Below are 25,305 nucleotides of genomic sequence, written 5' to 3' on the forward strand. Positions count from 1 at the left end.
TGGTCCTTTCTGTGCATTGGTTTGGTGGGCCAGGGCCAGGATGTGTCTCTTTCCTTCCCTCTTCGTTTGCTCCCGTGTGCTCTGATCAGACATGTCCCTCTCCCCGAGCTATAACTTCAGTGCTGTCCCCTGAAGTAAATTCTTCTGCTGGGGCAGGGGGCCACGTAGTTGGGATTGAGACCGGCCCTTCGGGCCTCTCAATGTTACCTCATAATTTCTAACAACGGTTGTACTGCTGTTCCATTAGCATCTCCCACAGTTGGCACATTAGAACTAAACACTGTGCTTACTTTATTGTCCTCAAAATTCTCTCCACAGAACCTACCTGGCTTTCAACCAACTTGGGCATTTTGACCTGTATAGAATGTTCCGGCATCCATAGGGAAATGGGGGTTCATATCTCTCGCATTCAGTCTTTGGAACTAGACAAATTAGGAACTTCTGAACTCTTGGTAAGTAATCTGGGTGGGGGCGGATACATTGAGGGGAGAGAAACATGTTTCTTTTCATGAATGTACTTGCTACCTTTATTGTTTGTTTGTTTCTGCTGAAGACAAAGATTTCCTAGTGTCTGAATTTTGTTAATGTACATAGACATGTAAACGATCTTTTGTGACATGTAATGTTGATTTTCTGTGTCTCACTGGAAGAAGTGACGAGGCATGGAGTTCTGTAATTTGCGAGTCAAACATTGGGACTCAGGTGAGCTGGGTGAGCTGCCTTTTCCTTTAGAAAGTGGCTTTCATGTGCTTCACAGGCATCGCTGTGAAAAGTAGGCTAGGGACTCATTTACTTGCAGGCTCAGATTATTAGAACTCCTGGCTGCAGAGTTGCCCTCAGTTGTGGCTTACTGCTCCCAAGTCGATGAAAGTGCACGTGAATTAGGCGTGCTCTGGTGGCTGCTGTCGTAACCAACCAGTAACCTGTTGCCGTCGTGTGCATTCGGAGCCCTGGCAGCCCCATGAGTCTCCTGGAGGACGTGTGCGTCACAGGATTTTCAGGGATCGATTTTCTTGCAGCTTGATTTTCCAGGCCTTTTTCTGCCAAGGTGGCTGTGGATACATGTGACCCTGCAGCATTCTGCCTAGTAGCTGACCACCCAGGGATTACATCCTAAGGCCGGTTCCTCTTTAACCCATCACATCTTTGGGTAATATAGGGAAACCTTTTATGCAGTTCTGGTTCTTGGTATCGTAATGTTTACCCAGATTCAGAGCCAAGTTAGGGCCACGTTAAATTGTTACCCTCAGTACTCCAAACAAAAGCAGGGAAGCCCCCTGTTGTTCCCCATAATGCCTGTGTCACAGCCTGTCTTACCCAATTGGACCTGGTTCGCTGTGAGCCTTTATGCCCAGGTTGAACTTCATGGAAAGGAGATAGGGTTCCTTGGACCAGACTGAGTGAGGCTGGCCTCACATCCTCTGGAGGCCTAGGTGACCACTCCCTGTCTGGAGAAGAGTGCTAATAGGTTAGAGCAGGTGCCTACCTCGCCAGCAGCCTCTGTCATCAGAGCCCCCAGGAGGCACGTGGACCCCTTGACTGAAGGAGCAGGATATGAGCTCACTGGGTCTCGGGCCCTCACTCACTCCTTAGGACCCTAGAGGGAAGGCTCCACCCGTTACCTGAAGCACACTCCGTCTCTGTGTGTCACTCCACAAATGGTGTCACTGGTACCAGTGAGACCCAGTTTTGCAATTAGAAAAGGGGAGAGTTCAAATCCGGAACCCTTGTGCACTGAACCCCAAGACCTGGCTGAATGTACATGTCTCAAACATGGACATTGATCCCAAGATGCTCTGAGTGACCCGTCTCCCTTCAGGCATTTTTTGAGAGGGTTGTCTGATCTCAGAAGCACGGTGCATGCTGGGCCTTCTCCATTAGCTGCTGCAGCAGCAGCTTCATTTGTAGCCTAGACGTGAAGGAATCCGCACTCTTTCCGACCACCAGGACTCAGTCCGACATGAGGTGGTGGGAAACGCCGTTGCTGTTCTTGAACCCTTTAACACCACTGGGGCCTGCTCTCTCTGACCTCAGAGAGAGTGGGGAGGGGGACATTTTCTACTCAGTCTTAGCGTTTGCTCACGCTGCACTGAATGGGTGGTGTTCTTGTTGGTGGGTGGTCTTGGTCTTTGCCAGCCTCGGGTGCTCCTCTAGGAAGACATGGTTTTCCAGCACTTAGTGCCATGCCTGGTACCTCACAGTCAGTGCTCAGTAAACATGCTCACCAGCTGGACGGTTTGTAATCTGAATCAAGTTAGGGAAAATACTGGGAAGTCACTCGAGACATTTACACTCATTGTAAAGAGTTTGCCATCACATGTTTTGTTTCTGTTACAGCTGGCCAAGAATGTAGGAAACAATAGTTTTAATGATATTATGGAAGCCAACTTACCCAGCCCCTCATCAAAACCCACGCCTTCAAGTGATATGTAAGTGCTTTCCGTATGCTGCGTGCCCTCCTCGTCTGTCCTTGCTCCCCTGCCCTCTCAGAAACAGTTCTTTGTGGTCTCTGTTCCCCTAGCAAATGCCTCATGATCTGGGCAAAGTCTGCTCCCAGATTCCCATCCTCACCTGCCCTTAGGGAGGTGCTGCTGAGCCCTCCTCTGGCGGCGAGAGCTTTATGAGGACAATGGCTTCCCAACAGTGGGGTGTCGTGATAAGTAGGAGCCACATGGGGACTCGGCAGCCTGGTGAAAGTCCAAAGGGTGGCTGCCTGCTCAACAAAAACCTGCGGAAACGCACATCTTCACAGTCTCTGTGTAGGGGGCACAGTCATGGCCTGCCCTTCTTGCACGTCAGAGGACGAGAGACCCAGCTAGGGTCCATCTGAGGCATCTGGCACTTAGCCGGAGGTATGGCCATGCAGCGGGATGCTAACCAGGTGTGGCGACTATTAAGTCTCCTGTGTTCTGATTTGAGGTGATCCCCCCCCCGGCATAACAGCGGAAGTGCAGACCACAGACAGAGACTACGGCCCTCCCTCTGGCATCCAAACTCAGACATCCAGCTGGCATGCCACTGCTGATAAACCCTCCCCCTTGTACTTGCGCTCTGAGTACTTGCTGTGTGAACTCGAGACCAAATAGATCTGGCTGGTGACGACTCCAAAGCCCGGATTTGTGTGAACCCGAGCCGGCCAGGAGCCGCTCAGGAAGCCACAGAGGAACTCAGGAAAGCGCCTGCTCTGTCCACTCTGTGTGGAGCCCATTGGGTCCGGAGCCAAGTCAAGAACGTTCCTCTGACTTCCGTTTTCTAAAACGTCAGAAGCTTCAGGTGAACAGAAAGAAAGAAATGAATTCCTGCTTGATCAGAAGCTGCTCTGGAAAGGAGAAGGGAGGGAGGCAGTGAAGCAGACACTGGCCCAGAAGCATTGCCCAATGGGTGTGTGGAGACGCATGTCTGGGCTGACCTTCCTGCAGCTTGCTGTTGGTCCTGGTCCGACCTTTCTCCATCATGAGAGGAGGAAGCTCTCGGCAAATGCACCACCCACTCCTCGACTCTTCTCTAGAAGGTGGACGGTAGTACACAAGGCAGCTGGAGTTGTATGGATGCGGAAACCGAGGCACGGAGAGAACTCAATTTGTGCGGGTCACGTGGTGTCCCATGGTCGGCCGAGGCTCATGCGGCACGCTGGAGGAGCAGGACCTGAGTCCGGCCGGTGTGCTCTACTCACTGGCTTACATTTGTGGGAAATGGGCAAATTCAGGCCAGCTGGATTCCCGATGTTGGGCAGTGTCATCAGCATCCCCTCTCCCTGACGCCTGTCTCTGCTGTCCTCCGAGCCTCTCCCAGAGATGGCAGGGATCCCCATTAGGCCCCTCAGGTCACATTCTTGCCCCTGTAGCTGGGACATGAGCTCAGTCCCACCAGACAGCCACTTGAAAAGTGGATGGACCAGGGGTGATTCTTCCCACCCCCGGCGTTCTCCTGCTCCCGACAGACAGCCACTCAGCCCTCTGTGCCTCCTGTTTGGAGGATGGCCCCTTAGTCTACAGCTCCTTTTCTGTAAGACGGAGCTGCGTCAATGACAGAGCTCTTTCCAGATGGCTCTCACATGGCCTTGCAGAGTTCTTTCTTCGCCCTTTAAATGCATTCCTTTCTCCACATCTTTACGTGTGTCTGCATTTGAAGTGTTTCTCCTGCTGCGGCTCAAGATGGTGAAGAAGGCTGAGTGTACAGCCCAGTAGTAGGTGCACGCCTCTGTGCCGACGACGCTGAGTGCAGACAGCTTCCACAGGAACACCGGCTCACACCTACTTTGTTTGAATGCTGACACGGGGTGTCTCAGTTAACTAAAGTAACTCCTTTATCAGAGAGAATGTTGGTCCAAAAGCAATGTAAACTTTTCTTAGCTCTTGGAAAGCAGGCCCCATCACTCACCCCTGTCCGCTTGGGTTGTAGGACCGCTCGGAAAGAATACATCACTGCCAAGTATGTCGACCACCGGTTCTCCAGGAAGACCTGCTCCTCCTCTTCGGCGAAGCTGAGCCAGCTGCTGGAGGCCGTCAAGGCCCGGGACTTGCTGGCACTGATTCAAGTCTATGCAGAAGGGGTGGAGCTCATGGAGCCGCTGCTGGACCCGGGGCAGGTGAGGCCACCTGCGTCAGAGAAGAGGCATGCGGGGATGGTTCAGGGTGGCTCCAGACTGCTAGCACCACGCGGCAGGGGAGGAGAGGTGCACAGCTAGTCATGGTTTTGGGGTACCGTACCGATGTAATGCAATGGTCAAAGTGTTTGGCTGCTTTCCGAAAGGTTGGTGGTTCAAACCCACCCGCTGCTCCTCGGGAGAAATATGAGGCAGTCTGCTTCTGTAAAGATCACAGCCTTGGAAACTCTCTGGAGCCCTTCAGCTCTGTTGGTAGGGTCACTGTAGAACCCTGGGGCACTGTTCAGGGTAATACTAACCACAGTTCAAACCCACCAACTTCTGTGCAGGAGGAAAGGGAGGACGTCTGGTGTCAGAGCCCTGTACCTCAGGGTCCCTGAGTCCAAACACCCAATGGCAGTAGATTGGGAATGGGGTCACTGTGAGTAGGAACCAACCAGGTAGTGGTGGGATTTGTTGTTTGTTTTGTAAACAAAGCTGCTTCGGGCATCAGCCCACCTTTGTACACTTACCCTCTCCTCTTCAGGAGTTAGGGGAAACGGCTCTTCACCTGGCAGTGCGGACTGCAGACCACACCTCTCTGCACCTGGTGGACTTCCTCGTACAAAACTGGTAGGAGTCTGTCTTCTCTGTGGGGTGCGCTGCTGAATGTGCCCTGTAAGTGGACCTGTACAAGGGCTACCAGTGGGCCTGGCCAGGCACAGACCAGCTTTCTTGGTGAAGAATCAGATAGTCAATGTTTCAGGCTTGACAGTTTCTTGCCCATGGACAGCAGTGTTATCCATAGACAGTATGATCATGGCAGTATTCCAATAAAGCTTTATTTACTAAAGGTAAGGCAGCCTCTGGATAATTGTAGACTGTGGTCAGTGTTCAGAAACCTGCTGCTCTCGGACAGGTTGAAGAGATGCTTGAGTAATACAAGTCACAGAGATCCATGAGTTTGCTTGTCCAGAATTCCCCAGTGGATCAGCAGTAGGTGTGCCCTGCCCAACAGCCATGCCAAGTTCGAGACAGAGTTCCTAATAGGAGCCAAGGTGGCAGACAGCAAAAGATGCTCAGAACTTGAGGCCATGAAGACACGCGAGGGATCTTTACGTGTGTGGACATTCTTCATATTTTCTCATTCCATTCTAACACGAACTTCTCGCGGCCCGTTAGTGTATTAATGTAAGCCACTGCTACACTTACTGGAGGACGATGTATGTAGAGGCTTCAGCAATTGTATGTAATACTGAAATTGAAAGAGAATGATATTTTTCCACTTTTTAAGACATTGAAGAAAGTAAAGATTTATCCAAAATCCCTACCAGCTGTGGTGGTAATTCAGGTGGTGGTGGGTACTCAGTTTGAAGTGTAAGCAACATTGCTGAGCTGGTAAGGCAGCGGCAAGCGTAAAAAAGGTTGCCATTTCAACAGAAAGCCAGCGTGATAAAATCCTTAATTCTCGCATGACCGGATGGAGGAAGGACCAGGTAAAACTCTTAACAGAACACGTGGCAGTACGCGGGTGTCAAAACACAAGACTAGGAACTACCATCTGGCCAGCAATTTTCCCTCTGGGTTTTTACCCCAAAGACTGGACAAACAGAGTCTTGGCACCCCCAGGATCACTGCAGCACTACTTACCGCAGCCAAAGGTAGAAACGGCCTGAACAGAGCAGTGTATGCAGTGACACTACTCAGCCAGGCGCTACTGCGTGGGAGAGCTAGAAGACCGGACCCTGCGGGACATAAGTCAGTCCCTGTAGGTCAGCTATTGGCTGACCTCGCTGACCTCGAGTGGTGAGAAGGCACTCAGTACATGACGACGACACCTGTTGAAGGAAGGCGCACGTTTAAACACTAGACTGGACACCCCACAGGGCAGTTCTCCGGTGCCCTGGAACATCACTGTGCGTTGGACTTCATCACATTATGTGGTCTGTGAATTTAGTTGTAATGTCAGGAACATCATAGTTGCAGTTGGCCGTTTTTCCGTTGTATTTATTGAGCAGTACAGCAATAAGTAGTCCCTACCTCTGTGGCCCTAAGTGGTCTCGTGATTGACTCTGGGTTTGTGTGGTGCCTTTCCAGTGGGAACCTGGACAAGCAAACGGCCCTGGGCAACAGCGTCCTGCATTACTGCAGCCTGTACGGGAAGCCTGAGTGCCTGAAGCTGCTGCTTAGGAGCAAGCCCACCGTGGACGCAGGTAAGGACAGGCCCACCAGGCAGCCATGAAAACCCAGGCCTCCTGGGCCAGCAGGTGGTTGTGAGCTGCTTGTTCCTCCCCCAGATCATCAGCTTAATGCAGTCTCCCCCTTTCCCGTTTCAGTCAACCAGGCTGGAGAAACTGCCTTGGACATAGCCAAGAGGCTGAAGGCCACGCAGTGTGAAGACCTGGTGAGAGGCATGGGGGTGGGGCCGGGGGCCCTGTGCTTGGAGCTCAAAGAACCAAACTCTTTTGGGGAATTGTTCTGTTTTTTAAACACTGGCCAAAACATTTGGACAAGTGCTAGGACAGTGTTTGGAGACTGATCAGTATGTTGTGCACCTGCCTGTGGGGGACAGGGTTGGCCCCGAAGCTAAAGACTTCTTGACAGGCTTATGGGCTGAGGTCTTGCAAAGAATTCTCTGGGAGCCCGGTTCCATACACCATAGAGCTGAGGGTCATGGGCTCGGAGGGTTCACCCCACTGCTCCTCCACACTCCGCACACACCACTCCCTTTGACCCGAGTAGGCCTTGCATATGGTGTGTAAGTCTGTGGCTCTGAACTGAAAGGTTGGCTGTCTGCACCCACTCAGAGGTACCTCAGAAGTAAGGCCTGGCAATCTTGCTTCTGAAAGGGCCCTACCATAAGCACACCACAGAAGTCATGGGGAGTTGTAATCCACTCAGTGGCAACTTGTGTCGCTGGTGGTTCTTGCTTCTGCCTCTGGGACTTGAGCTGCTCATGGCCGAAGGAAGGGGTGAGGGGGAGTGTGACTGCAGCCTGGGTTTCCGCTGAGTGAGCTGGCCACCTCTGTGCTGAGCCGAGTCTCGGGTCTACCTCTTTCACGTCGCTGGCTCTGCCTTTGTCTTCCAGCCAGGCCTTGGCCTTGTAGGAGTGGTTTTGTTAATGTTAAGACCGCTTTTCAGTGGGAAGTCACGTTGCCGAAGTAAGTTCTGCCTGTGACTGTGCCCTTCCTCGCAAAGCCTGTCTTGCCAGCCTACCAACTGTGCAGTTGGTGTGGTGACTTTGACACCGAGAACAATGGGCTCTCGCGGTGTCCACATCAGGCTGGGGCGGTTGAAGGTCAGAATGAAAAACCAGGCACCCCTGTTGTCCGTCAGCTCTCCCAGGCCAAGTGCGGGAAGTTCAACCCCCACGTCCACGTGGAGTACGAGTGGAACCTGCGCCAGGAGGAGATGGACGAGAGCGACGATGACCTGGACGACAAGGTGGGTGCTCGTCCCCACGGCCTGGGACCTCCCAGGACCTCCCTGCTCAGCTTTGGGTCCCTGCGGAGCACGGCCCACCCTCAGATATAAATACAGCTGTCGCTCACGATGTGAACTGGGAGGCAGGCTCTCGGGATCTGCCCGGTTCTGTCCAGCTCCCTGAGGTGGCCCTGCAGCCCTGAAGGGCGTGGTGCCCTCCTCGGGTGTGGTGGGGCACTCCTGCTGTGCCAGGCAGAGTATGAGCAATGGTCCCTCTCAAAGACATGCCTCAGGGCCATGACATAGAGGTGATATGTTGTGGCCCAGTATTGTTCTGTCGCTGTGAGTCAGACCGACTGGAGGCTCCCACAGCCAGCAGCCGCCCAGTGTTATACTCTGGCGGCTGTCTGGGGGGGGTCCAGAGGACAGAGCAGCCGCCTTGTCCAAGGCAGGCCTGGAGATCTGTGAGGGAAGTGCCTTTCTAGATGGGTCTCGGCGGCTGGGTAGGCAGGCCAGGCAAAGACGTGGAAGCGTTGGCACATGTACTGAAGGGAGGAGTTCCTGTGTGGGCTGGGTAGTCAGCTGAGGGTTAGAAGCCCAATGTGGAGACATTTGGGGAAATGCGGGTTGAGAGAGAGACGGGGGCTACCACAGAATATGCACCCTCTAGCCCATGTGCAGGACCAGCCAGTAGAGGTTTATTGTTGGGGGAGAGAGCCCCATTTCCTACCAGCTCTGGCTGTCGGGTGGAGAGGGGCTGGGAGGGAGGATGTTCCCAAGGTTGGGGGTAAGTACCTGAACAAGGAGTGGGTTTGTGGGTCACTGCCGAGTTCCCCACCTGCAGGCTGAGAGAGGAGACGAGGGCGGGTGGATGGGGTGCCATGGACCTGAGACTCTTCATCAGAGGTCCCAGTGTACGGATGTGGTGGGTGGTCTGCCTGGGAAGCTGCGAGAGGATGGGTTTACTTTCAGGGCGGGGGCTGAGTGAAATGGAGTTGGGACTAAGCTTGGACACTGTAGGGTGAGCAGGAATGTCACTTGGACTCCCCAAGTGGGACGGTGTCTCTCACATGTGAGGCCTGTGTGAGGCCATGCCTTTGTGAATGCTGCTGCTGAGCCCTGCCTAGTGTCCCCCAGTGTACCCCTGGCCTGCAGCCCTCCTCGGGGCCATGGCTGACCCCGATGACCAGCCCACCGCCGAGGCCCCCACCCCCTGAGCTGTGACCCTGGCTGAGTTCATGCTGTTTCCCACCAGCCGAGCCCCATCAAGAAGGAGCGCTCCCCGCGGCCCCAGAGCTTCTGCCACTCGTCGAGCATCTCCCCGCAGGACAAGCTGTCCCTGCCGGGCTTCGGCACGCCAAGGGACAAGCAGCGGCTCTCCTACGGCGCCTTCACCAACCAGATCTTCGCCTCCACAAGCACGGACTCACCCACGTCGCCAACCTCAGAGGCACCTCCACTGCCTCCGAGAAACGCAGGCAAAGGTACGCGCTTGGCAACTCCATCCTCAAAGCTGGCGCCTACTCGGCTTCAGGGTAAGCGTGGCAAGCCACCTCTGAGTGGCAGAGCTTATGTGATGTCGTGGCAGCTTGGGGCAGGGGCCTGGCAGGCACTGTGCTGAGCACTCGGCCCTTGAGCCACAACTTGAGTGGGTCAGCCTCCCAGCAGGAGTGTGAGATGGATGGGGGCTCTGTGCCCATCTTACAGATGAGGAAATGAGGTAGACTGCCCTCCCCCAGGTCATGTAGTTGGTGCGTGGCTGTCACAATTTGACCCAGGTGGGCTCAGCCCCAGAGCCAGCCTCTGCTGTGCCGTGAGGGTGGTGGGGTCCTTGGCCGTAGAAGGGTTACCTTCTTGGGCTCTGGGTGCCACCTGCACAGACAGCGGTGACACTGTCACGGCCAGGAAGCACGTGCTTTGTGAGGGGCCCCAACCAAGCACTGGTCGTGTCACGGGGAAGGCACACGGGTCACAGGCGTGGTGCACAGTGGGGCACGGGGTAGGGTTGTGTGATCTGCCACAGTTCTTGGCCACCCGGTGTTCTCGCTTGGTGCCTCATGACCAGAGCCCGCCTACACCCCTCCTGTGAGCACCCCTCAGGAAAGTGCTTACCCAGAACCCCCCGGTAGGCATCTGCACCCTCCTAAGGAGGAGCCCCGTCCACAGTGCAGGCCCTGCCCAGGGAGTCAGCCTGTCACCACCGTGCAGGGCAGCCGAGGCCCTGCAACACCCCAGAGAAGGTCCTCTCGGCGGGGGAGGCCAAGAGGGCCCAGGCTGTCGCTCAGAGTGCGGCCCCTCCCGTGAGTGGGATGCAGGGCTCCAAGCCGAGTGGACTCACACTGGGCTTATTCTCTGGGAATGTGAGCTTTATTCAAAACTGTTTTTTCAGAGCTGCTTCTCCATTGAGACTGGGTTATAAATAGAAACAGTGTTCTCTGGGAGGCCCCAGACGGCCTCAGAGATGGTAGGCTCCAGGGCAGTGAAAGGCTTAGGTAGCAACCATCACCCTCCCGGATATGCCAGTAGCCTAACTGTAGTGGGCCAGGGGAGCCAGTGAGGTACCCCAAGTTGGACTGCCCCCCTTCTGCAGGTGGAGCAGGGCCATGGCCACCTGATGGGCAGCTCTGCGGAAAGGAGGGCTGAACTGCCACTTCCCTTGCTGGGGATGGGGCACCCGATGGAGGGGGGACCTCTGCTCCCACAAGAGACTAAGGGACTCCCCAGACCAAAGAAAACAATTGATGCCATGCTGCAAGATTCTGTAATTGTTGTTTCCAGCGGAGACAAGCAAGACCTGTACCTGTGGAGCGTCTCCAGGTCATTGAGCAGCTGGATGGAGTCTGCTGGTCACCCCCCAAAACCCCCTTGGTGATTTCATTTCAAAGGCGCACAGGAACCCTTAAAACAGGCTGTTGGACCCGTGCCAAGCATGTTCCTCCTGAGTTTGAACCGAACTCTCTCCAAAAGCCCAGAGACAAAGGCCAGATTACTGAGTGACCCAGATGCCAGGATGGCGCTCCGAGAGCTGGCGTTGGCAGCCTTGGTCAGTTAAGGACAGACAATGAGGCCCACCCCCTAGCCTGCTCCCCGGGAGCGCCCAACACCAACGTCCAGATGAATCCCTGTGTCCTTCTGACCATCCGAGGCAGGGCTTTAGGGGCGGAGGTGATGTGGCTGTGGGGAGCCGGGAAGAGCCCCCTTCTTGTGACATGAGAGGCAGCCTCTGGCTGAATGGGAGAACAGACGTGCTGGCATGAGGGTGTTCTCGGGAGATGCTGCGGACCGGCAGGTATCTCCATGAAAGGAGAATTCGCCTCTGCTGGGCACCCCTCCCCACTCCGTTCTTGTTGAGCTGGTGACCAGGTGCATGGAAACAATGATGTCTTGGTGGCCCTGGGTGGCCCATTCTCCAGGCACATGCCACTGAGGTCATCGCCCCAGAAGCCATGACCACCCCGGGGGCCAGTAGGAGTCCAGATGCTGAGGTGGAAACAGGCTCTCAGGACCAAGCTGGTCAGGCTGCGATGTGAGGGTACAAAGCAAGGCCGTAGAATGCTTCCGAAGCCAGCACAGAAAGCCTTTCTGGAAGCTGCGGGAGCCTCGGGAGATTGAAGGGTGTGCTGGCCCAGCGCTGCGGTTCATGACTCAGGGAAGCACGAGCCTGCTGATCCAGGCCTCAACGTCCTGCACCTCCCTCGGACACGTGGGAGGCTCCAGACATGGAAACTCTAGAAGAGCTCCCTCACAGTTCGCAGCGTCGACCTTTCCCCAGAGTTGCCCAGTGTGCTTTATTTTTAACCTTGAAGCTAAAGCGCTGGCGTGGAACAGGTTTTCTGTAGCCCAGAGGAAGCTCATCACACAGAGGCTGCTTGCTGTGCTGGGCTCACGTGTTCGTGTAACTCAGCTGTGTTTCAGTAGTGTACAGCCACGGAAAGGAAGAGGGCGCTCTGCCTTCACAGCATGTTGTGGCAGTGGTGGCAGAGTTGCCTGTTCGTGCGGTTGGCATGGAAGTGAAGTGAAACGCATCGCCCAGCCCAGCCCCGCAGCAGAGCTCACAGAGGAGACCCAGTGCCACCCAGCTCCTGGGATTTCAGAAACAGCCCTCCTGGTGTAGGGCCAGAGGGACAGCACCCAAACCAGCCTCACTCGCAGGGTCTCTGAGCAATGGGTCCCGGCACGTGGCAGGCACCCCCACCCCAGGAAATGGCGTGCTTCGTGAGAGGGGCAGTCAGACTCCGGGAGGCTATGAGCCTCCCTCGGTGGGCGTGTGCACACACACTCAAGAAATGTGAGCGTGACACGCTGGCTGCACTTCACCTCCATCTGCTGGCTCAGGGGTCCCTATGACCACTGAAGGTGCTGTGTGTTCCCCAGTAGGTGCCACAGCGATGCCTCGTGTTCGCCCGTGTTCCCTAGCTGCCTTCTGTCACACGGACTTCCCACAGCAGACTTGGGCTCGTAATGGCGTGTCATCAGCACAAAGCAGCCCAGCCTGCTGAGCCTCCCGGAGGGCAGCTAGGCGGAGGGGAGCATGGGGATGAGACTGAGCGCCCTCATCTCGGTCAGAGGCCAGCACCTGAGACTCTGAGGGGGCACATCCGACAGCGACCTCCTGGGTCGCTGAGAACCCCCGGGGCCTCTGGGACTTTGCCTTCTCCCCTTCCCATTGCCCCACCAAGGAGAGTGTGGTGCCTGCCCCTGTAACGACCAGTCTTGATCCTGTTCTTATCTCCGCTTAACATTTACCCCAGGCTCCCAGGGAAATGAGGCGCTGTGTCCGCTTGCTGGGTCCCTGTTGAGAGAACAGGAAGTGCTGCCTCTCAGGTGACTCGGTCAGTGTGAGTAGTGTGGTCAGCCTCCTGCGTGCATTCAGGCCCATCAGTATTCTCAGCACCCAGAAGGGAGCTTGCTCTCTCATCGGTAAGAGGGTGGTGGAATGTGCTGGAAGGAGCCCGTAGGGTTGCTGCTGGAGCACATGAGGAGAGGTCTCTCTCAGACTAAAGAGGGCCCCGGCGTCTCCCCTCTTGTGCCTGGCCCAAGGAAGAAAGAGCTGTCTCTGCAGCCCTGGCAGAAAGGTGCGCAGCCCAGTCCCTGGACACAGCTGACAGCAGAGCCGGAGGGAGGAGGTCAGTCCGGAAACTAAACCAGCCGCCCAGGCGTGGGCAGCACACAGACGTTCTGCGTGTGCTAGCTGACCTGCTGGAGGTTCTTTGGCAAGATGTCCTCAGCCCTTAACGGCCAGACACAGTGTGGGCACACTCCCACCTCACCTTTCCCACTGTCCCATGAGACCTGTGGCGGTCGTTAGAGGAGGTGAGAGTGGTGTGGAAGGAGGCAACATCCTTGGCCTGTGACAGAACATTTAGACGGAGGCCTCCAGAAGGTCATGGAAACATTCCAATCTTCCCACCAACGTTTTCCCCTGTCCACAGCGTAGTTCTTAGATTAATGACCAGACAGCTTTCTTTTCATCTCATGGGAATGCAGCCGTAAAGCATTCCGTTGGCTGGCTTCTTTGACTCATGTTGGGTACTGTTTTTTCCTTTATTGGAGGGGCAGTGTGTAAATCCTTCCACAGGAGTTACTTTGCACTGGCCACCTTGGTGACCACTGACCTGAGGTCATGGTGACTAGGTCTCTGACGCCGGGGTCAGGGCCATGAAGGGAACCAGTAGAACTTCGATCAAAGGCCAGCATGCTGAATCCTGGGGCTTGCCCTTGTCTGTGCCCTTGGAGGAGATTGAAGACCAGTTTCCTGTGGAGAATGGGCCCACTGGGGCCCTGGCAGACCAGTACACCTGAGCTTCTTCCTCCACATATTAAAAAAAAACAAACTCACTGTGATTGAGTCGAGTCAGTGCCATCTCATAGCGACCCTGCAGGACACGGTAGAACTGTCCCTGAGGGTTTCCAAGACGGTCGCTCTTTACAGGAGTAGAAAGCCCCATCTTTTTCCCAAGGATCAGCTTGGTGGCTTCAAACTACGGACCTTGTGGTTAGCAGTTCAAGTCGATAACCACGACGCCACGAGGGCTCCTCCTCCACACGTAGGGCCTGCTTTATGTCTATATCCAGACCTCTCTTTAACTACATTTTTAAAGTAAATGATTTAAACGCGCTACTCTCAAGTTCTGTGTTATGAAAACTGTCAGGAGAAGGTGGGCCTTCCTGTGGTGTTGGTCAGAGCTGGGTGGCTGTGAGTTCGTTCCCTGCCCCTCACTTGTGGCATCTTCACATATGTAAATAATAATTTAAAGGCAGGTCTTCCCAACACTTCAACAATAGTTTTAAACTGTCTTTTAGGTCCGGTACTTTGTTTGGGGGTTAGTGGGATATTTGAGCCCTGGGATCCCTGCTCTCCTGGAAACCTGACACTGACGAGAAAGGGGTCTGTTATGGAACCGTGAATGCCTTCACTCCCCGGCCCTGGGAGCGCGGGCGTGCCTCACCCTGTGGGAAGGAAGAGAGAGCAGATGTCTGAGTAAGGGAGGAAAATGGCCAGGGCCAGTAGCCTTGTTGGGGTAGGAGCAGTTCCCTCCGGCGGAGAAAATGGATTAGAGGCAAGTTTCCATTTGCGCTGCTCCTCAACAGATGAGAGTGCAGAGGGAGAGGCAAGTTCTGTCTGGTTCTTTGCACGGGGACACCTGGTGCCGTCCACAGAAAGAGTGAGTGTGCCTTTGGCCACCTCCCTCCCCCCTCACCTGTGCTCTCCAGGGAGTCTTTACTCGGAAAACGGGATGGCAGTGCTGATGCTGTAAGGGTTCTCGCTGCCATGCACAGGAAGCTGGGACTCCCATTCTGGAGTCCAAGAATGGGAGAGGAGGCTGGGAAGCATGGGGCTGTGAGTCTATGAATGGGCCTTTAGAAATGTTTCTACTTCAATATGGGTGAGTGGTTTTCCAGAAAGGGGCCTTTTCCTGAGCTCCATGAGCAGGTCCTGTCTGCTGAGACTTCCCACCAGCTCTGGGGTCTGAGCTCGAGGTGCTTCCAGAGTGACTAGTGATGGAGTATTGCTCCCTGAGTGCCCCTGAAGGGTGTGCAGGGCTCTGGGCTGCCGGGTATACACGGTGCCCAGAGACCCAGCCTGCCGACAGGAGGTAGGCTTCCTGGGCTCTGGCGCCCTCTGGGGGCTCCTCTGCGAGGTAATTTTCCATCACAGGCACTCTGTGGCCCTTTGTGCTGGAGCAGGTTCAGGTGGGGCCCCCAGAGTTGAAGACACCAGCAGAATGTCCACATGGGGTGGCCAAGAGGCCCTGGGAATTGAGGGACAAGAGCCCTGGAGGTGGCAGGGCAAAGGGCAGGGCAGGAAGTGGGGGCAGGAGAGCAGAAGGTGGAGGAGACCCTGAGGGAACCCGAGAAGGGAGGGGGAGCCACAGGGGCAGGAAGTGCCCCCACATCAGCCTCATCCAGAGTGCCCAGCTTAGTACCTGGCAGGCAGAGAGGCTCGTGGGTGCCTCGGAAATGACAGGGCCACCATGTCATCAGAGCAGCTTGTAGGGCCCCCACCCCCACTCCCAGAAGTGACTGTACTCACGCCCTCTCTGCCTTGAGGTAGTGCTGACTCATAGTGGCCCCCGCACCCCCTGTGGGCTCCTGAAACTAACTAACTATAGGAGTAGAAAGCCCAGTCTTTTCTCCTACAGACCTGCTGGTGGTTTTGAACTGCTGACCATGCTGATTGCAGCCCAACGTGTAACCACCACACCAGCCCCTCAGTGTAACTATGGCAAATACAAGAATGAGTGTGCACCCCAGGAGAAGATGATTATTGGGTGCCCTCATGTCTACTTCAGTCCCTAGCAACACCCATGTGAGAGTCAGACACTGCCCCATACGGCTTCCTGGACCCCCGCTTTACACCAGGACTTTGTCCCTCGGAGCTTCCATGGGTGTTCAAGCCACTGCCTTTGTGACTAGCAGCCACGCTAACCCCAGAACCCCCCGAGCTTAGCAGATGCATGCACAAGTACATAGGGGAAGAGATGTCGCTCCTCACAGTTCGCCTGCCTTGGAATTCCTATAACTCTCAACATGATTTAAAGCTGCTTATAAAGAGCCAATAATCTATAGCACACACTAGCCAAGGAACTATTTGTAAGAGTTTTGTAAATCCCTTCCCAAATAAAGAATATTCCCTTTTTGTGTTTTTTGGTTTTGTTTTTTACCAAAAATAGCCTGTGGCTCCCTCTACCCCTGTAGGCATGCAGGTCAGTTGGACCAGCACTGCTTTAGGGGTGGGAGAGGGGACCCCACAAAGACGTGCTCTCTGCATGAGTGCAGCTGAGGCTCTCACAACATCACCTCGGGAAGACTCAGAGGCCTTTTACTTTACCCAGGCCGCAGAGTTACTTACAGCAGCTGTGGGAGCCTGGGCCGAGTTTTAAAGAAAAGAAATAGAAGCTTGTGTGACAGGTGGAGTGTCCACAAGAGAGGTGCCCAGGAGGTTTGAGGCGAGCTCTCCTTCCCTCCGCAGGCCCTTGGCTGAGTTAACAGGAGAGAATGAGCTGCCCCAGGTCACCTCCTGTGCTGCCTCTGCCTCCCTGTCCCTCCCTGCACGCTGGCCAGACAGCACTCGGATTCCTCTTGCACTGAGCATCCCTGGCAGGGTCAGAGACCTGGGGGCTCTTTTCGGAAGCCTTCTACACTCTGGAAGCCCAAAACACTCAAGTCTGCCGTCTGTCCTGGGGTCCAGTCCAGGCCTCCTCAGCCTTCTTAACCTAGTGCTGTGGAAACTCGTGGGCTTGCTTCGGCAGCACCTCCGTTCTGTTGCTTCTGTTCCCAAACAGCCTACTTTTGTGCATCTGTTTTCTGAACGTGGAGTTACATCATCGTGTTGGCTGTTCCACTGCCCCCGCCTCCGACCCCACCCCCACCCCCCGTGACCACTAGGTTTTGCTCTAAGAGAGCCACACCCTTTCTCCTTGAATTGCCAGCCACCAAAACCTATGAGTGTGGGGGTTATTCAATAGATGCCCACACTGCACCAACCAGAGAAAAGCCTGGCCCAGTCGCACCTGCCCTCCAGCAGGCTTGCAGGCAGTGAACCCCTAGGAGGCTGTCACCTGGGAGGTGACGGCAGGAAGGCACATGTCATTGGCCTGTGGAGCACACACCCCTTCAATTTGTCAGTGGCGCCTGGAGGCTGGATTTTGCTTGGAGAATGATGACAGAGCAGCCATGTCATCACCCCTGGGGCCGATTATCTTACTTACGGTTGGACCCGCACACATGCATGCACGCTCATAGCCGTCTTTCCATTAGCATTTTGCCTTTTCTGTGTTTGTCTCCAGGCTGCACTTGGAAGGCGATTGAATGAGCGTTCAGAGGTACTGCCTCAGAAAAGCCCCTAGGTGGCGATCAAGATGAAGCTTCGAGAGACTCTCCCCTTTGTCTATTATCCATTGATTTGCCAGAGGAAACTTGCACTTCCTAATACTGAGCACTTGTTGTGCTTGTTCTCGCATGCCAGGCACAGGAAATGCTATGCTGGCTCTCGGGAGCAGCGTCGCCAGGTGATGGGTGCCACCTCACGCTGCAGGAGACCTGCTGCCCAGTGCCCCTGAGTGATCTGTGTCATAGCAAGCCCTGATCACCTACCCCATGCCCATAGGCCTGGTAGGCAGATCCAGAGGACCAGGCCTGGGGAACACACTGGGAGACGTTCCTGTCAGGCGGCCTCCGTGACAGGGCGGGCATTGGTTTGGGGTGCCGACAAGGCTTCCGTCAGGTATCTCGCTGTAAGACGGTGGCCTTGTAACCCTCTACTGACGTGAGTCGGCTCAACTCGGAAAACCCAGACCATCTCCGAGGAAGGAGTATTGGGGCAAAGCAGTGATGATGTTTGTTGATCTTACTAGAATGGGCCATGGGGCATGGTGAAGACTGTCGTCAGTCGTGGAGGCTGGCGGTAATTGAACTTTTCTTTTACACAGAATGTAGAAAGCTCTTTTGGAGCCTTTCGGGACCAACAGGTACTCCCTCTCCCATGGTGAACGCTTGTCGTGCGGTGTTCTCGGCGTTTGTTTCGTGCCCCTCGCCCCCAGTCCCTTCTCTTTCCTGTGGGCAGAGAGACTGTCAGCCACAGGCCGATGGCATTTTAGAGAGAGATGCTTGGCAGTGGCCACCACAGAGTGGTTGGCCCAGCCCACTCAGGGCCACCTCGGGTAAAAAAAACTCGCATCCCTTGTCCTGCTCCAGTTGCCCAACATGAAAAACAAATTCCCTTTTTCGTTTTCCCCCAAGTTCAAAATTGCCACCTTCTTCTGGCAGGATTTTCATTTTCTTCTCTCCTGTTATTACCTCAGGAAAAAGCAAATTTTTTTAGTCTTAAGAAATCAGTGTTTAAGTTGCATATAACATTTTCCCAAAGTGGGTGGCACTATCCCCTGGAAAGGGGTGAGGGAGCTGAGATGACGGAGGCGGAAGTAGCGGGGAGGCTGCTTGCACGCTATCCTGGGTTACGGCGACAGTACTAAAGTTCTCAGTCACGGGGCAGGCGCAGGGTCCTTTTTTCTTTTTCTGAGACAGCAGGCCAAGTACGTTTGGGAACCTGCCCAAATTGAATAGGTGTTAGTGATTCCTAGAACAACGCAGAATTAGTGGGCGGGAAAAGCCTTTGCTTTCTCTCTTTCCTAGGTAATGTTCACATGCAACCATTTATCATTGACAAAAGTTCTTTTTTTCCCCAACTTCCAAAATCCCTTTACTTTAAAATTTAAAGGACACCATTGTTTAGTGAGAGACGGCCCTTCTGCATGGCCCGCCTCCGCGCTCCACTGTGATGTGGCTGGCATGCCGCCTGCCTTCCTCCCCCACAGAAGGTTGTGGGGACCCCAGTCAGTCCTTGCTTTAAGGTGTATGGTTATTTCCCCAGTGTCCCCAGATGACGGACGACTGGCACCCGTTAACCCTGTGTTGACTGGCACATGCTGTCCTTTCCTTTGTCGTAAACTGGTTTGCTGTGGTGTTTTGTTTCGTTTTCTAAACAAGCAGTGCTAAAGCCCGAACGAATAAGTTTCTGGGTGGCTGGGACCTGCCGTGCCCGGCCCTTTTGGCTTCCTGGCGCCACCCTCTGCGTGGGCATCATTGCCTTCTAGCTGTGCCGGGTCTGCCAGACCGGGATTAACCTTCCTGCCCCATCGATTCCTTTCTAGGTCCAACCGGCCCACCTTCAACACTCCCTCTAAGCTCCCAGACCTCTAGTGGCAGCTCCACCCTGTCCAAGAAGAGGCCTCCTCCCCCACCACCCGGACACAAGAGAACCCTGTCTGACCCTCCCAGCCCACTACCTCACGGGCCCCCAAACAAAGGCGCAGTTCCTTGGGGTAAGTTATCCTGAAGCCAGGGCCACGCTGCCTGGGGCCAGGCAGGGCATGGGCTCCACGGGGCAGTGGGCAGGCGAGGCGCAGAGGCAGAGGAGGAGGATGTGCCCGCCTTAGCAGGCCAAGGGTTTTTTAGAAAGATATTTAGGACCATCAAAACTCTTTCTGAGGGCTGGATGCTCCCATGCACCAGGCACCGTGCTAAGCATGTCAGAGACCATCCTGTAAGGCAGCAGCTCGCTGTGGTGGGTATTGCTCCACGGTGTCGGGAGGATGGGAGATCATGCTCCCCCGCAGCACCCGGGGCGGTTACCCGCCGTGTACCACAGAGCCCGCTCCTCCAGCCGCTTCAGGCTGCTTACACCGGGGCACTCAACCGCCTCGGTCCCCTAATGCCCTCCCCATTCCTGGGCTCTCACCACTGCTGGATGCCCTCCCTGTCTCCTGCTGACCCTGTCACAGAGACGGGTGGTGGTGCACCTGGACCCCCTCTGTCCAGTGTTCTCCCCGCCCCCAAGCCTGCCAGGATCAGGGAGGGACAGCGTCTGGTATTCCAGGTCTCACTGTCCACCCAGGAACACATGGCTGTCAGCGTGAGGTATGCCGGATGCCCGGCCTGTGTGCCCTCCACTCATCTTCCTTCTGAGGACTCTGCCCCTGGTGTGAGGCTGGTCTCAGTGGTTCTCTGTGCCCTTCCCTGTGCAGTGGACTCCACACGGCCACGTGCCATTTCTCTGTTGTAGAGCAAGGAACTTCCAGGGGCCCAGCTGCCTGGATCATAACCCCCTCTCTGCCCCTGGGTAGCTCTGTAGCATTCAGCAAGTATTCTCTGATTGTCCAGCTATAAACTGGGGCTGGTGACAGGCGGCCACATTGTCCTCCGAGGGCTGGAACGAGGCCACACTCTATGCTCGGGGCCAGGCCTCAGGGTGCTCACACAGACACTGGCTGCCATCAACATTGTTTTCAAGGTGGTGGGGTGGCCATCAACTTGAAAGTTAGGTTCTCCGAGGCTGCGTAAGGGGGCAGCAGAGTGGTGGCTCAAATCCCAGAAGCGGCTTCGCCGTCAGGAGACCAGGTGGCTGAGCTCTGGCATCTGTGGCTTCTCGCTGAGTGTGAGGTGTTTGGGGCACCGTGCATCTTCGACTTTAAGGAGGACCCAGGGATTCAGAAAGGTAGAGTCACAAGCTCAAGCTCTGGGCACTGCGAACACCTCGGAGAGCCTCACACCTGACCACACCTGCATGCAGGAGACACCTGAGCCAACCCATCAACCACTCCTCCCTGCGCCCACTCCCCCGGGACACCCTGAGTCAGACTAGGGGGGATGCTGTGCACTTCTCCCACCAGAACCACGGTGTCCATGTGCCCCGAGAGCCCGGCCTTGCCCTGCTGCAGTCCTGTCACTGTGACAAATCTGCCCTCATCTCAGGACCGCCGGGTCCCCTGCTGGCTTTGCATGGGGACTTCTGGATGTTGAAACGGCATTCAGTCAACCTCGCTTTGGGGGATGTTACTTATAATCTGCCTCATAACAGACCAAGGCACATTTTAAAACAATTCAAAGTAAAGCCTCTAAGGCACTGGGGACAGGTGAGGAAGGGGAGCCACGTGAGAGAAGGGCAGGCCACTGCTGCGGGTGGTGCCCGGGTCTGACTAACAGCTGCCTCTCCCCCAGCTGCCGAGGGATGGGCTGTTCAAACCCTTGAGACTCGCAGTTAGCACTGAGGGCACCCTGGCTGCCCTGGCATGTGTCCTGAGAGGGGTGGTGAGAAACCACCCACTCTGGCCCATGTTCTCATCCAGGTCCAGCCCAGTGACCTTTTGGAAATCACTGGTGGCCTTACCTCTGTCTCTGGGACTGAAGGTGGTTCGGACATGGTTACAGAGCTCAGGAGAGAGAGAAACACACACACACACACACACACACACACACACACACACGTCGGCTCTGCAGCTGCTCCTGGCCTGCAAGTATCAGCTCGAGGCCTGACGTCAGGTGCAGAAATGGGTTTCAAAAGTGAGTAGGCAATGTCTCTGCCTCTAAGGAGCTCCCAACCTTGCCGTGTCTGCCACCCTCTCAGAGCTGAGAGTGACCGTCACCGTCTTCTGGGCACCCAGAGCCTCTCTACTAGCCCCCACCCTCCACGCCCAGCGATGAAGGACCTGAAGCTTCGTCCCAACCGCATCCCAGATGCTGGTCCAGGCAGAGCTGGAGGTCAATGCACGCTGATCAGGCCCCCGCCGGGAAGAAATTTTGGAGGTGGTCTGAAAAGAACCACAAGGGGCTCCCCCCGGAGTGGGAGGGGACAGGCGGCCATACAGACACACAAGGGTTGTGGCAGAAAAGAGGTGTCTCAAGTGGCTGGAGGAACCCCATTGCCCTCAAGTCACTGTCACTCATAGTGACGCTGTGTAGGGTTTCTGAGGCTGTATGTCTCCACAGGAACAGGCGGGGTGGTTCTCTGCAGAGGAGCTAGTGGGCTTTGAACCGTCGACCTTATAGTTAGCAGGCCAGTGCTTAATCTTCCAATGTCAAACCAAGACTTTGGGCAGGGGACCACAGCCTTGGCACATCTAGCAGCAGGCTTTGGTGACCTCTAGGCCTCGTGTTCAGTCTACTGTGTGACTCGGTCAAGACTGACTTGCTTTCTAGCACGAAGGGGCATTGGCAGGTGCAGTGGTTTAACCCCAACCCCAGAAGTTCCTTTGACTTTTTTTTATTCCTTTGACTTTCCGTTAAGGCTCATTCCAAGGAACCCTGGTGGTGCAGTAGTTAAGCACTCAGCTGTCAACTGCAAGGTTGGCTTGAATCCACCATATTCCCTACAGGAGAAGGATGAGGCAGGCTGCTTCCACAAGGATAGCCACTGGGCGTTGGACTGGACTCGGTGGCAGGGGTTTGGTTTGAGTTAGAGCTCAGTTTAGTGTGAAAATGTGAAGTCTGAGAGCCAGATGGGCAATGAGTGTGGGGCTGGGGAGAAATGCTGCTGTCGGGGGAGCTTGGCCAGTCCCGATGTTGATCAGATACTGCTCCAGACTCTGTCCAATGTGTCAGTGGCTAGAAGGGACAGCTCACTACAATTAAGCAAAACTGAACTTGCACTCCTTGGCCCTGGTGACTCCATCTGGCTGTTTGCCTCTCGGCATCAGTGTTCCTAGAGTTGTAGAAAGTTCAGTCCAGGGCAGAGGTGGGCGCCCTGTGCCCTGCTTTGAGCAGGTGGGGGATGTGAAGGGGTGAAGTGACCCCTCCACTTCTGGCCCAACTGTGACCTTACCAGCTACTTGACCTTGGGCAAGTTCCTTGACCTCTTCTTTTTAATCGTTTTAACAGTTTTATTGACTTGTAATTCACATGTCAGTCAGTGGTTGAACATATCAAAAGAGATGCCCCAGCATCACTTCAGTCAGTTACACAACATTGTCCTCTTTCTTGTACTCATCATTAGTTCCCATTTCTCCCAACCTCCCCTGCCATAACCCTAAGAAATTATTAGCCTGGTTACTGCCTCTATAGATGTACCTATCCTGGATTTCATATCAAGAACAACCCCCCCCCAAAAAAAAAAATCTCAATTGAAAAGAAAGCAGAAAATAATAAAAACTAGAGCAAACTTAAAGTGGGTCAAAGGGAGAACAAACGATAAGATGTGGAATTTAAACCTAATTACATCTGCATGAGCTGCTTTCTAATGCACTCTGTCTGAAAGCAAGGCTGTTCGCTTCCCTGGTCAGTGGTTCCTTGGCCTCTTATCTGTTTCCCACGAACCTCTGAAGCCCCCGGGTTTAAAGGACACTCTTTGACCCAACTCATCAGAATAGGCTAGCTATCGGAGTGTCTTCCTCAGGGCGTGGGTATGTTGGGCTCTTAGGGTGGGGTGGTGGGTAATGAAGAGCAAAGCCTGAGCTCATGACTCCAGGGGACCACAGAGAGGGTGGGATAGCAAGGACCCAAGGGAAAGCTCCCAGGCAGATCTATCATGTGACAGTCACTTACAGTCTTGCTTCTGGGCAGGATTCTGAGGGGCAGCTGTGCCCTGCAGGTTTCAGGGAATGCCACGTGGGCCCTGAGTGGCTTAAAAGCAACAAAGATATATTCTCGCCGATCTGTAGGCACAGCCCACTGTCCTGGTGAGGGGCCACGTGCCCTCAAAGGCTTTAGGAGATCCTGGCATGTCTCTCCCTAGCTGCCAGAGGTTGTTGGCAGCCTTCAGTCTTGCTGGGTCTCTAGGACCGTCTCTGCAGCTTCTTCCTCTGCCTTCTCAGGGCCATCTTCCCTGTGGATGTGCTCCGTTTCCCTCTGAGGAGGACACCTCTTAGAGTAGGCAGCGGTTTCATCTTCAGCGGGGAGTGGGGGAGGAAACTAGGTGGGAACAGTGAGGGCGGTTCACACAGCACCCCCAGTAGATGCAGAATAGACATTCATGTTAGAGTGAACAAGTGGTGGCTAAGTAGCTGAGATGACCCACACTGTCATTGATAGGTACCATCAAGTGAGTTCAAACTCAAAGTGACAGTGACCTGGTAGGCGCCGAGGGAGCCCTGCCCGGTCCTGTCCCGTCAGCATAAGCATTGTTAGATTTGAGCCCATTGTTGAAGCCACTGTATCCCTCTATCTCGCCAAGGGCCTTCCTCTTTTTCACTGACTCTGCATCACCAAACACGGTGTTCTTATGCAAAGACTTCTCTCTCCTGGTCACATGACCAGAGGCTAGGATGCCTATGTTAACACCCTGCTAAGTAGTATGTGTACATATGCGTGCGTGCTAACACCCTGCTAAGTAGTATGTGTGCGCATGCGTAAGTGCGTGCATATATACACACACAGACAAAGTCTCATCATGAGCGGTATGTTTCTTCTAGAGGAAGGTTCCTGGCATGGGAAACTCTGAGTGGACTTGAAACTTTACTCGTCTGCCCCAATGCTAAGAAGCAGATCCTGAGTCATTGGGACAGCGTTGGGGGCCTGGCATCTGGGCATCCCAGCTCCAGGAGCCCGCTGCCCACCTACCTTGTCTGACAAGTCACTCCATAGCAGTGAGCACGTGGTCAGAGCCCCAGAGAGAGGTGTGCTGTGCGGGGTTTTGATGATGGATTGATGGCGGGGTTGGTCCTTAGATGCCTCTCTGAAACCAGAGTTCGCCCTGCCCTTTGTCAGACCCGCACCCACACCCCCCGGCACCTTCCCTATTTGGAGATGCTAATCACTGCGTTTAATTTGCCTTGTAGGGAACGATGTGGGACCATCATCTTCCACCAAAATGGCAAACAAGTTTGAGGGACTATCTCAGCAGTCCAGGTGAGCCTCCTGTGCCCCCGGTCCCTTGTGGGCTGAGTCACAATGGATACCAGTGCGCTGCAAGGGGTGGTCTGATAGCTGGTGCCAGGCCCTGACAAGGCACTGTGTGCCTGGGTCCTGTTACTGAGTAGTGACTAGCGGTCTCGCTGGCACTCCCCTGTGGTCGTGGCATCTACTGTGGCCTTTGCATGGGTGCATGTGCATGGGTCGCACAGTCGTAAACGACAAAGTTGACCCTTCAGTCTGCCCACACTCCTTCCTTTCCCCGCCCACAGGCCCAGCCTTTTCTGTCCTCTGTCTCCCCTCACCCTTGCCTTGGGGCTCCATCAGAGGAGAGGCAGTGTCCAGCATGTAGGGGGAGGGCTCATCACGCAGTCAAGCTGCTTGACAGCAAGAGCCACTGGGAAATGCCTGCCCCCGGCCCCCACACATTCGTGTACGCACACGCAAGCATGCACACACACATGTGGGCTGCCCCAGCCGAGGCCCTGGGTTGGCAGCAAGACACCCAGGCTCACCAGGCTCTGTGTGAGGGATTCTGAAGCCAGCTTCGGCCGAGCCCCTTGGCAGGAGTAGCCACGGTGCTCACGTGGGTCTAACACGAGGCTGACTCGGGAACTGCCGCACACCTCCACCTGGTACCAGAAGCAAAGCCTTCTCCAATCACTACTCGTCCA

General features: G+C 55.0%; 1 protein-coding gene across 1 annotated transcript in view; it reads left to right on the forward strand.

The window, feature by feature from the left end:
- Positions 1–25,305, forward strand: part of ASAP1 (ArfGAP with SH3 domain, ankyrin repeat and PH domain 1) — a 114,052-nt gene that overhangs the window by 82,753 nt on the left and 5,994 nt on the right. The window contains exons 16-26 of the mRNA XM_045286994.1: positions 319–452; positions 2,338–2,429; positions 4,402–4,588; positions 5,133–5,218; positions 6,683–6,798; positions 6,922–6,989; positions 7,922–8,029; positions 9,264–9,492; positions 17,941–17,979; positions 19,162–19,332; positions 24,559–24,628. Coding sequence (XP_045142929.1) covers positions 319–452; positions 2,338–2,429; positions 4,402–4,588; positions 5,133–5,218; positions 6,683–6,798; positions 6,922–6,989; positions 7,922–8,029; positions 9,264–9,492; positions 17,941–17,979; positions 19,162–19,332; positions 24,559–24,628 — 1,300 coding nt within the window. The remainder of the gene's footprint in view (positions 1–318; positions 453–2,337; positions 2,430–4,401; positions 4,589–5,132; positions 5,219–6,682; positions 6,799–6,921; positions 6,990–7,921; positions 8,030–9,263; positions 9,493–17,940; positions 17,980–19,161; positions 19,333–24,558; positions 24,629–25,305) is intronic.

The sequence above is a fragment of the Echinops telfairi genome, unplaced genomic scaffold (assembly GCF_000313985.2).
Source record: "Echinops telfairi isolate 266 unplaced genomic scaffold, ASM31398v2 ScPeMD7_1;HRSCAF=3_0, whole genome shotgun sequence".
Taxonomy (NCBI): Eukaryota; Metazoa; Chordata; class Mammalia; order Afrosoricida; family Tenrecidae; genus Echinops; species Echinops telfairi.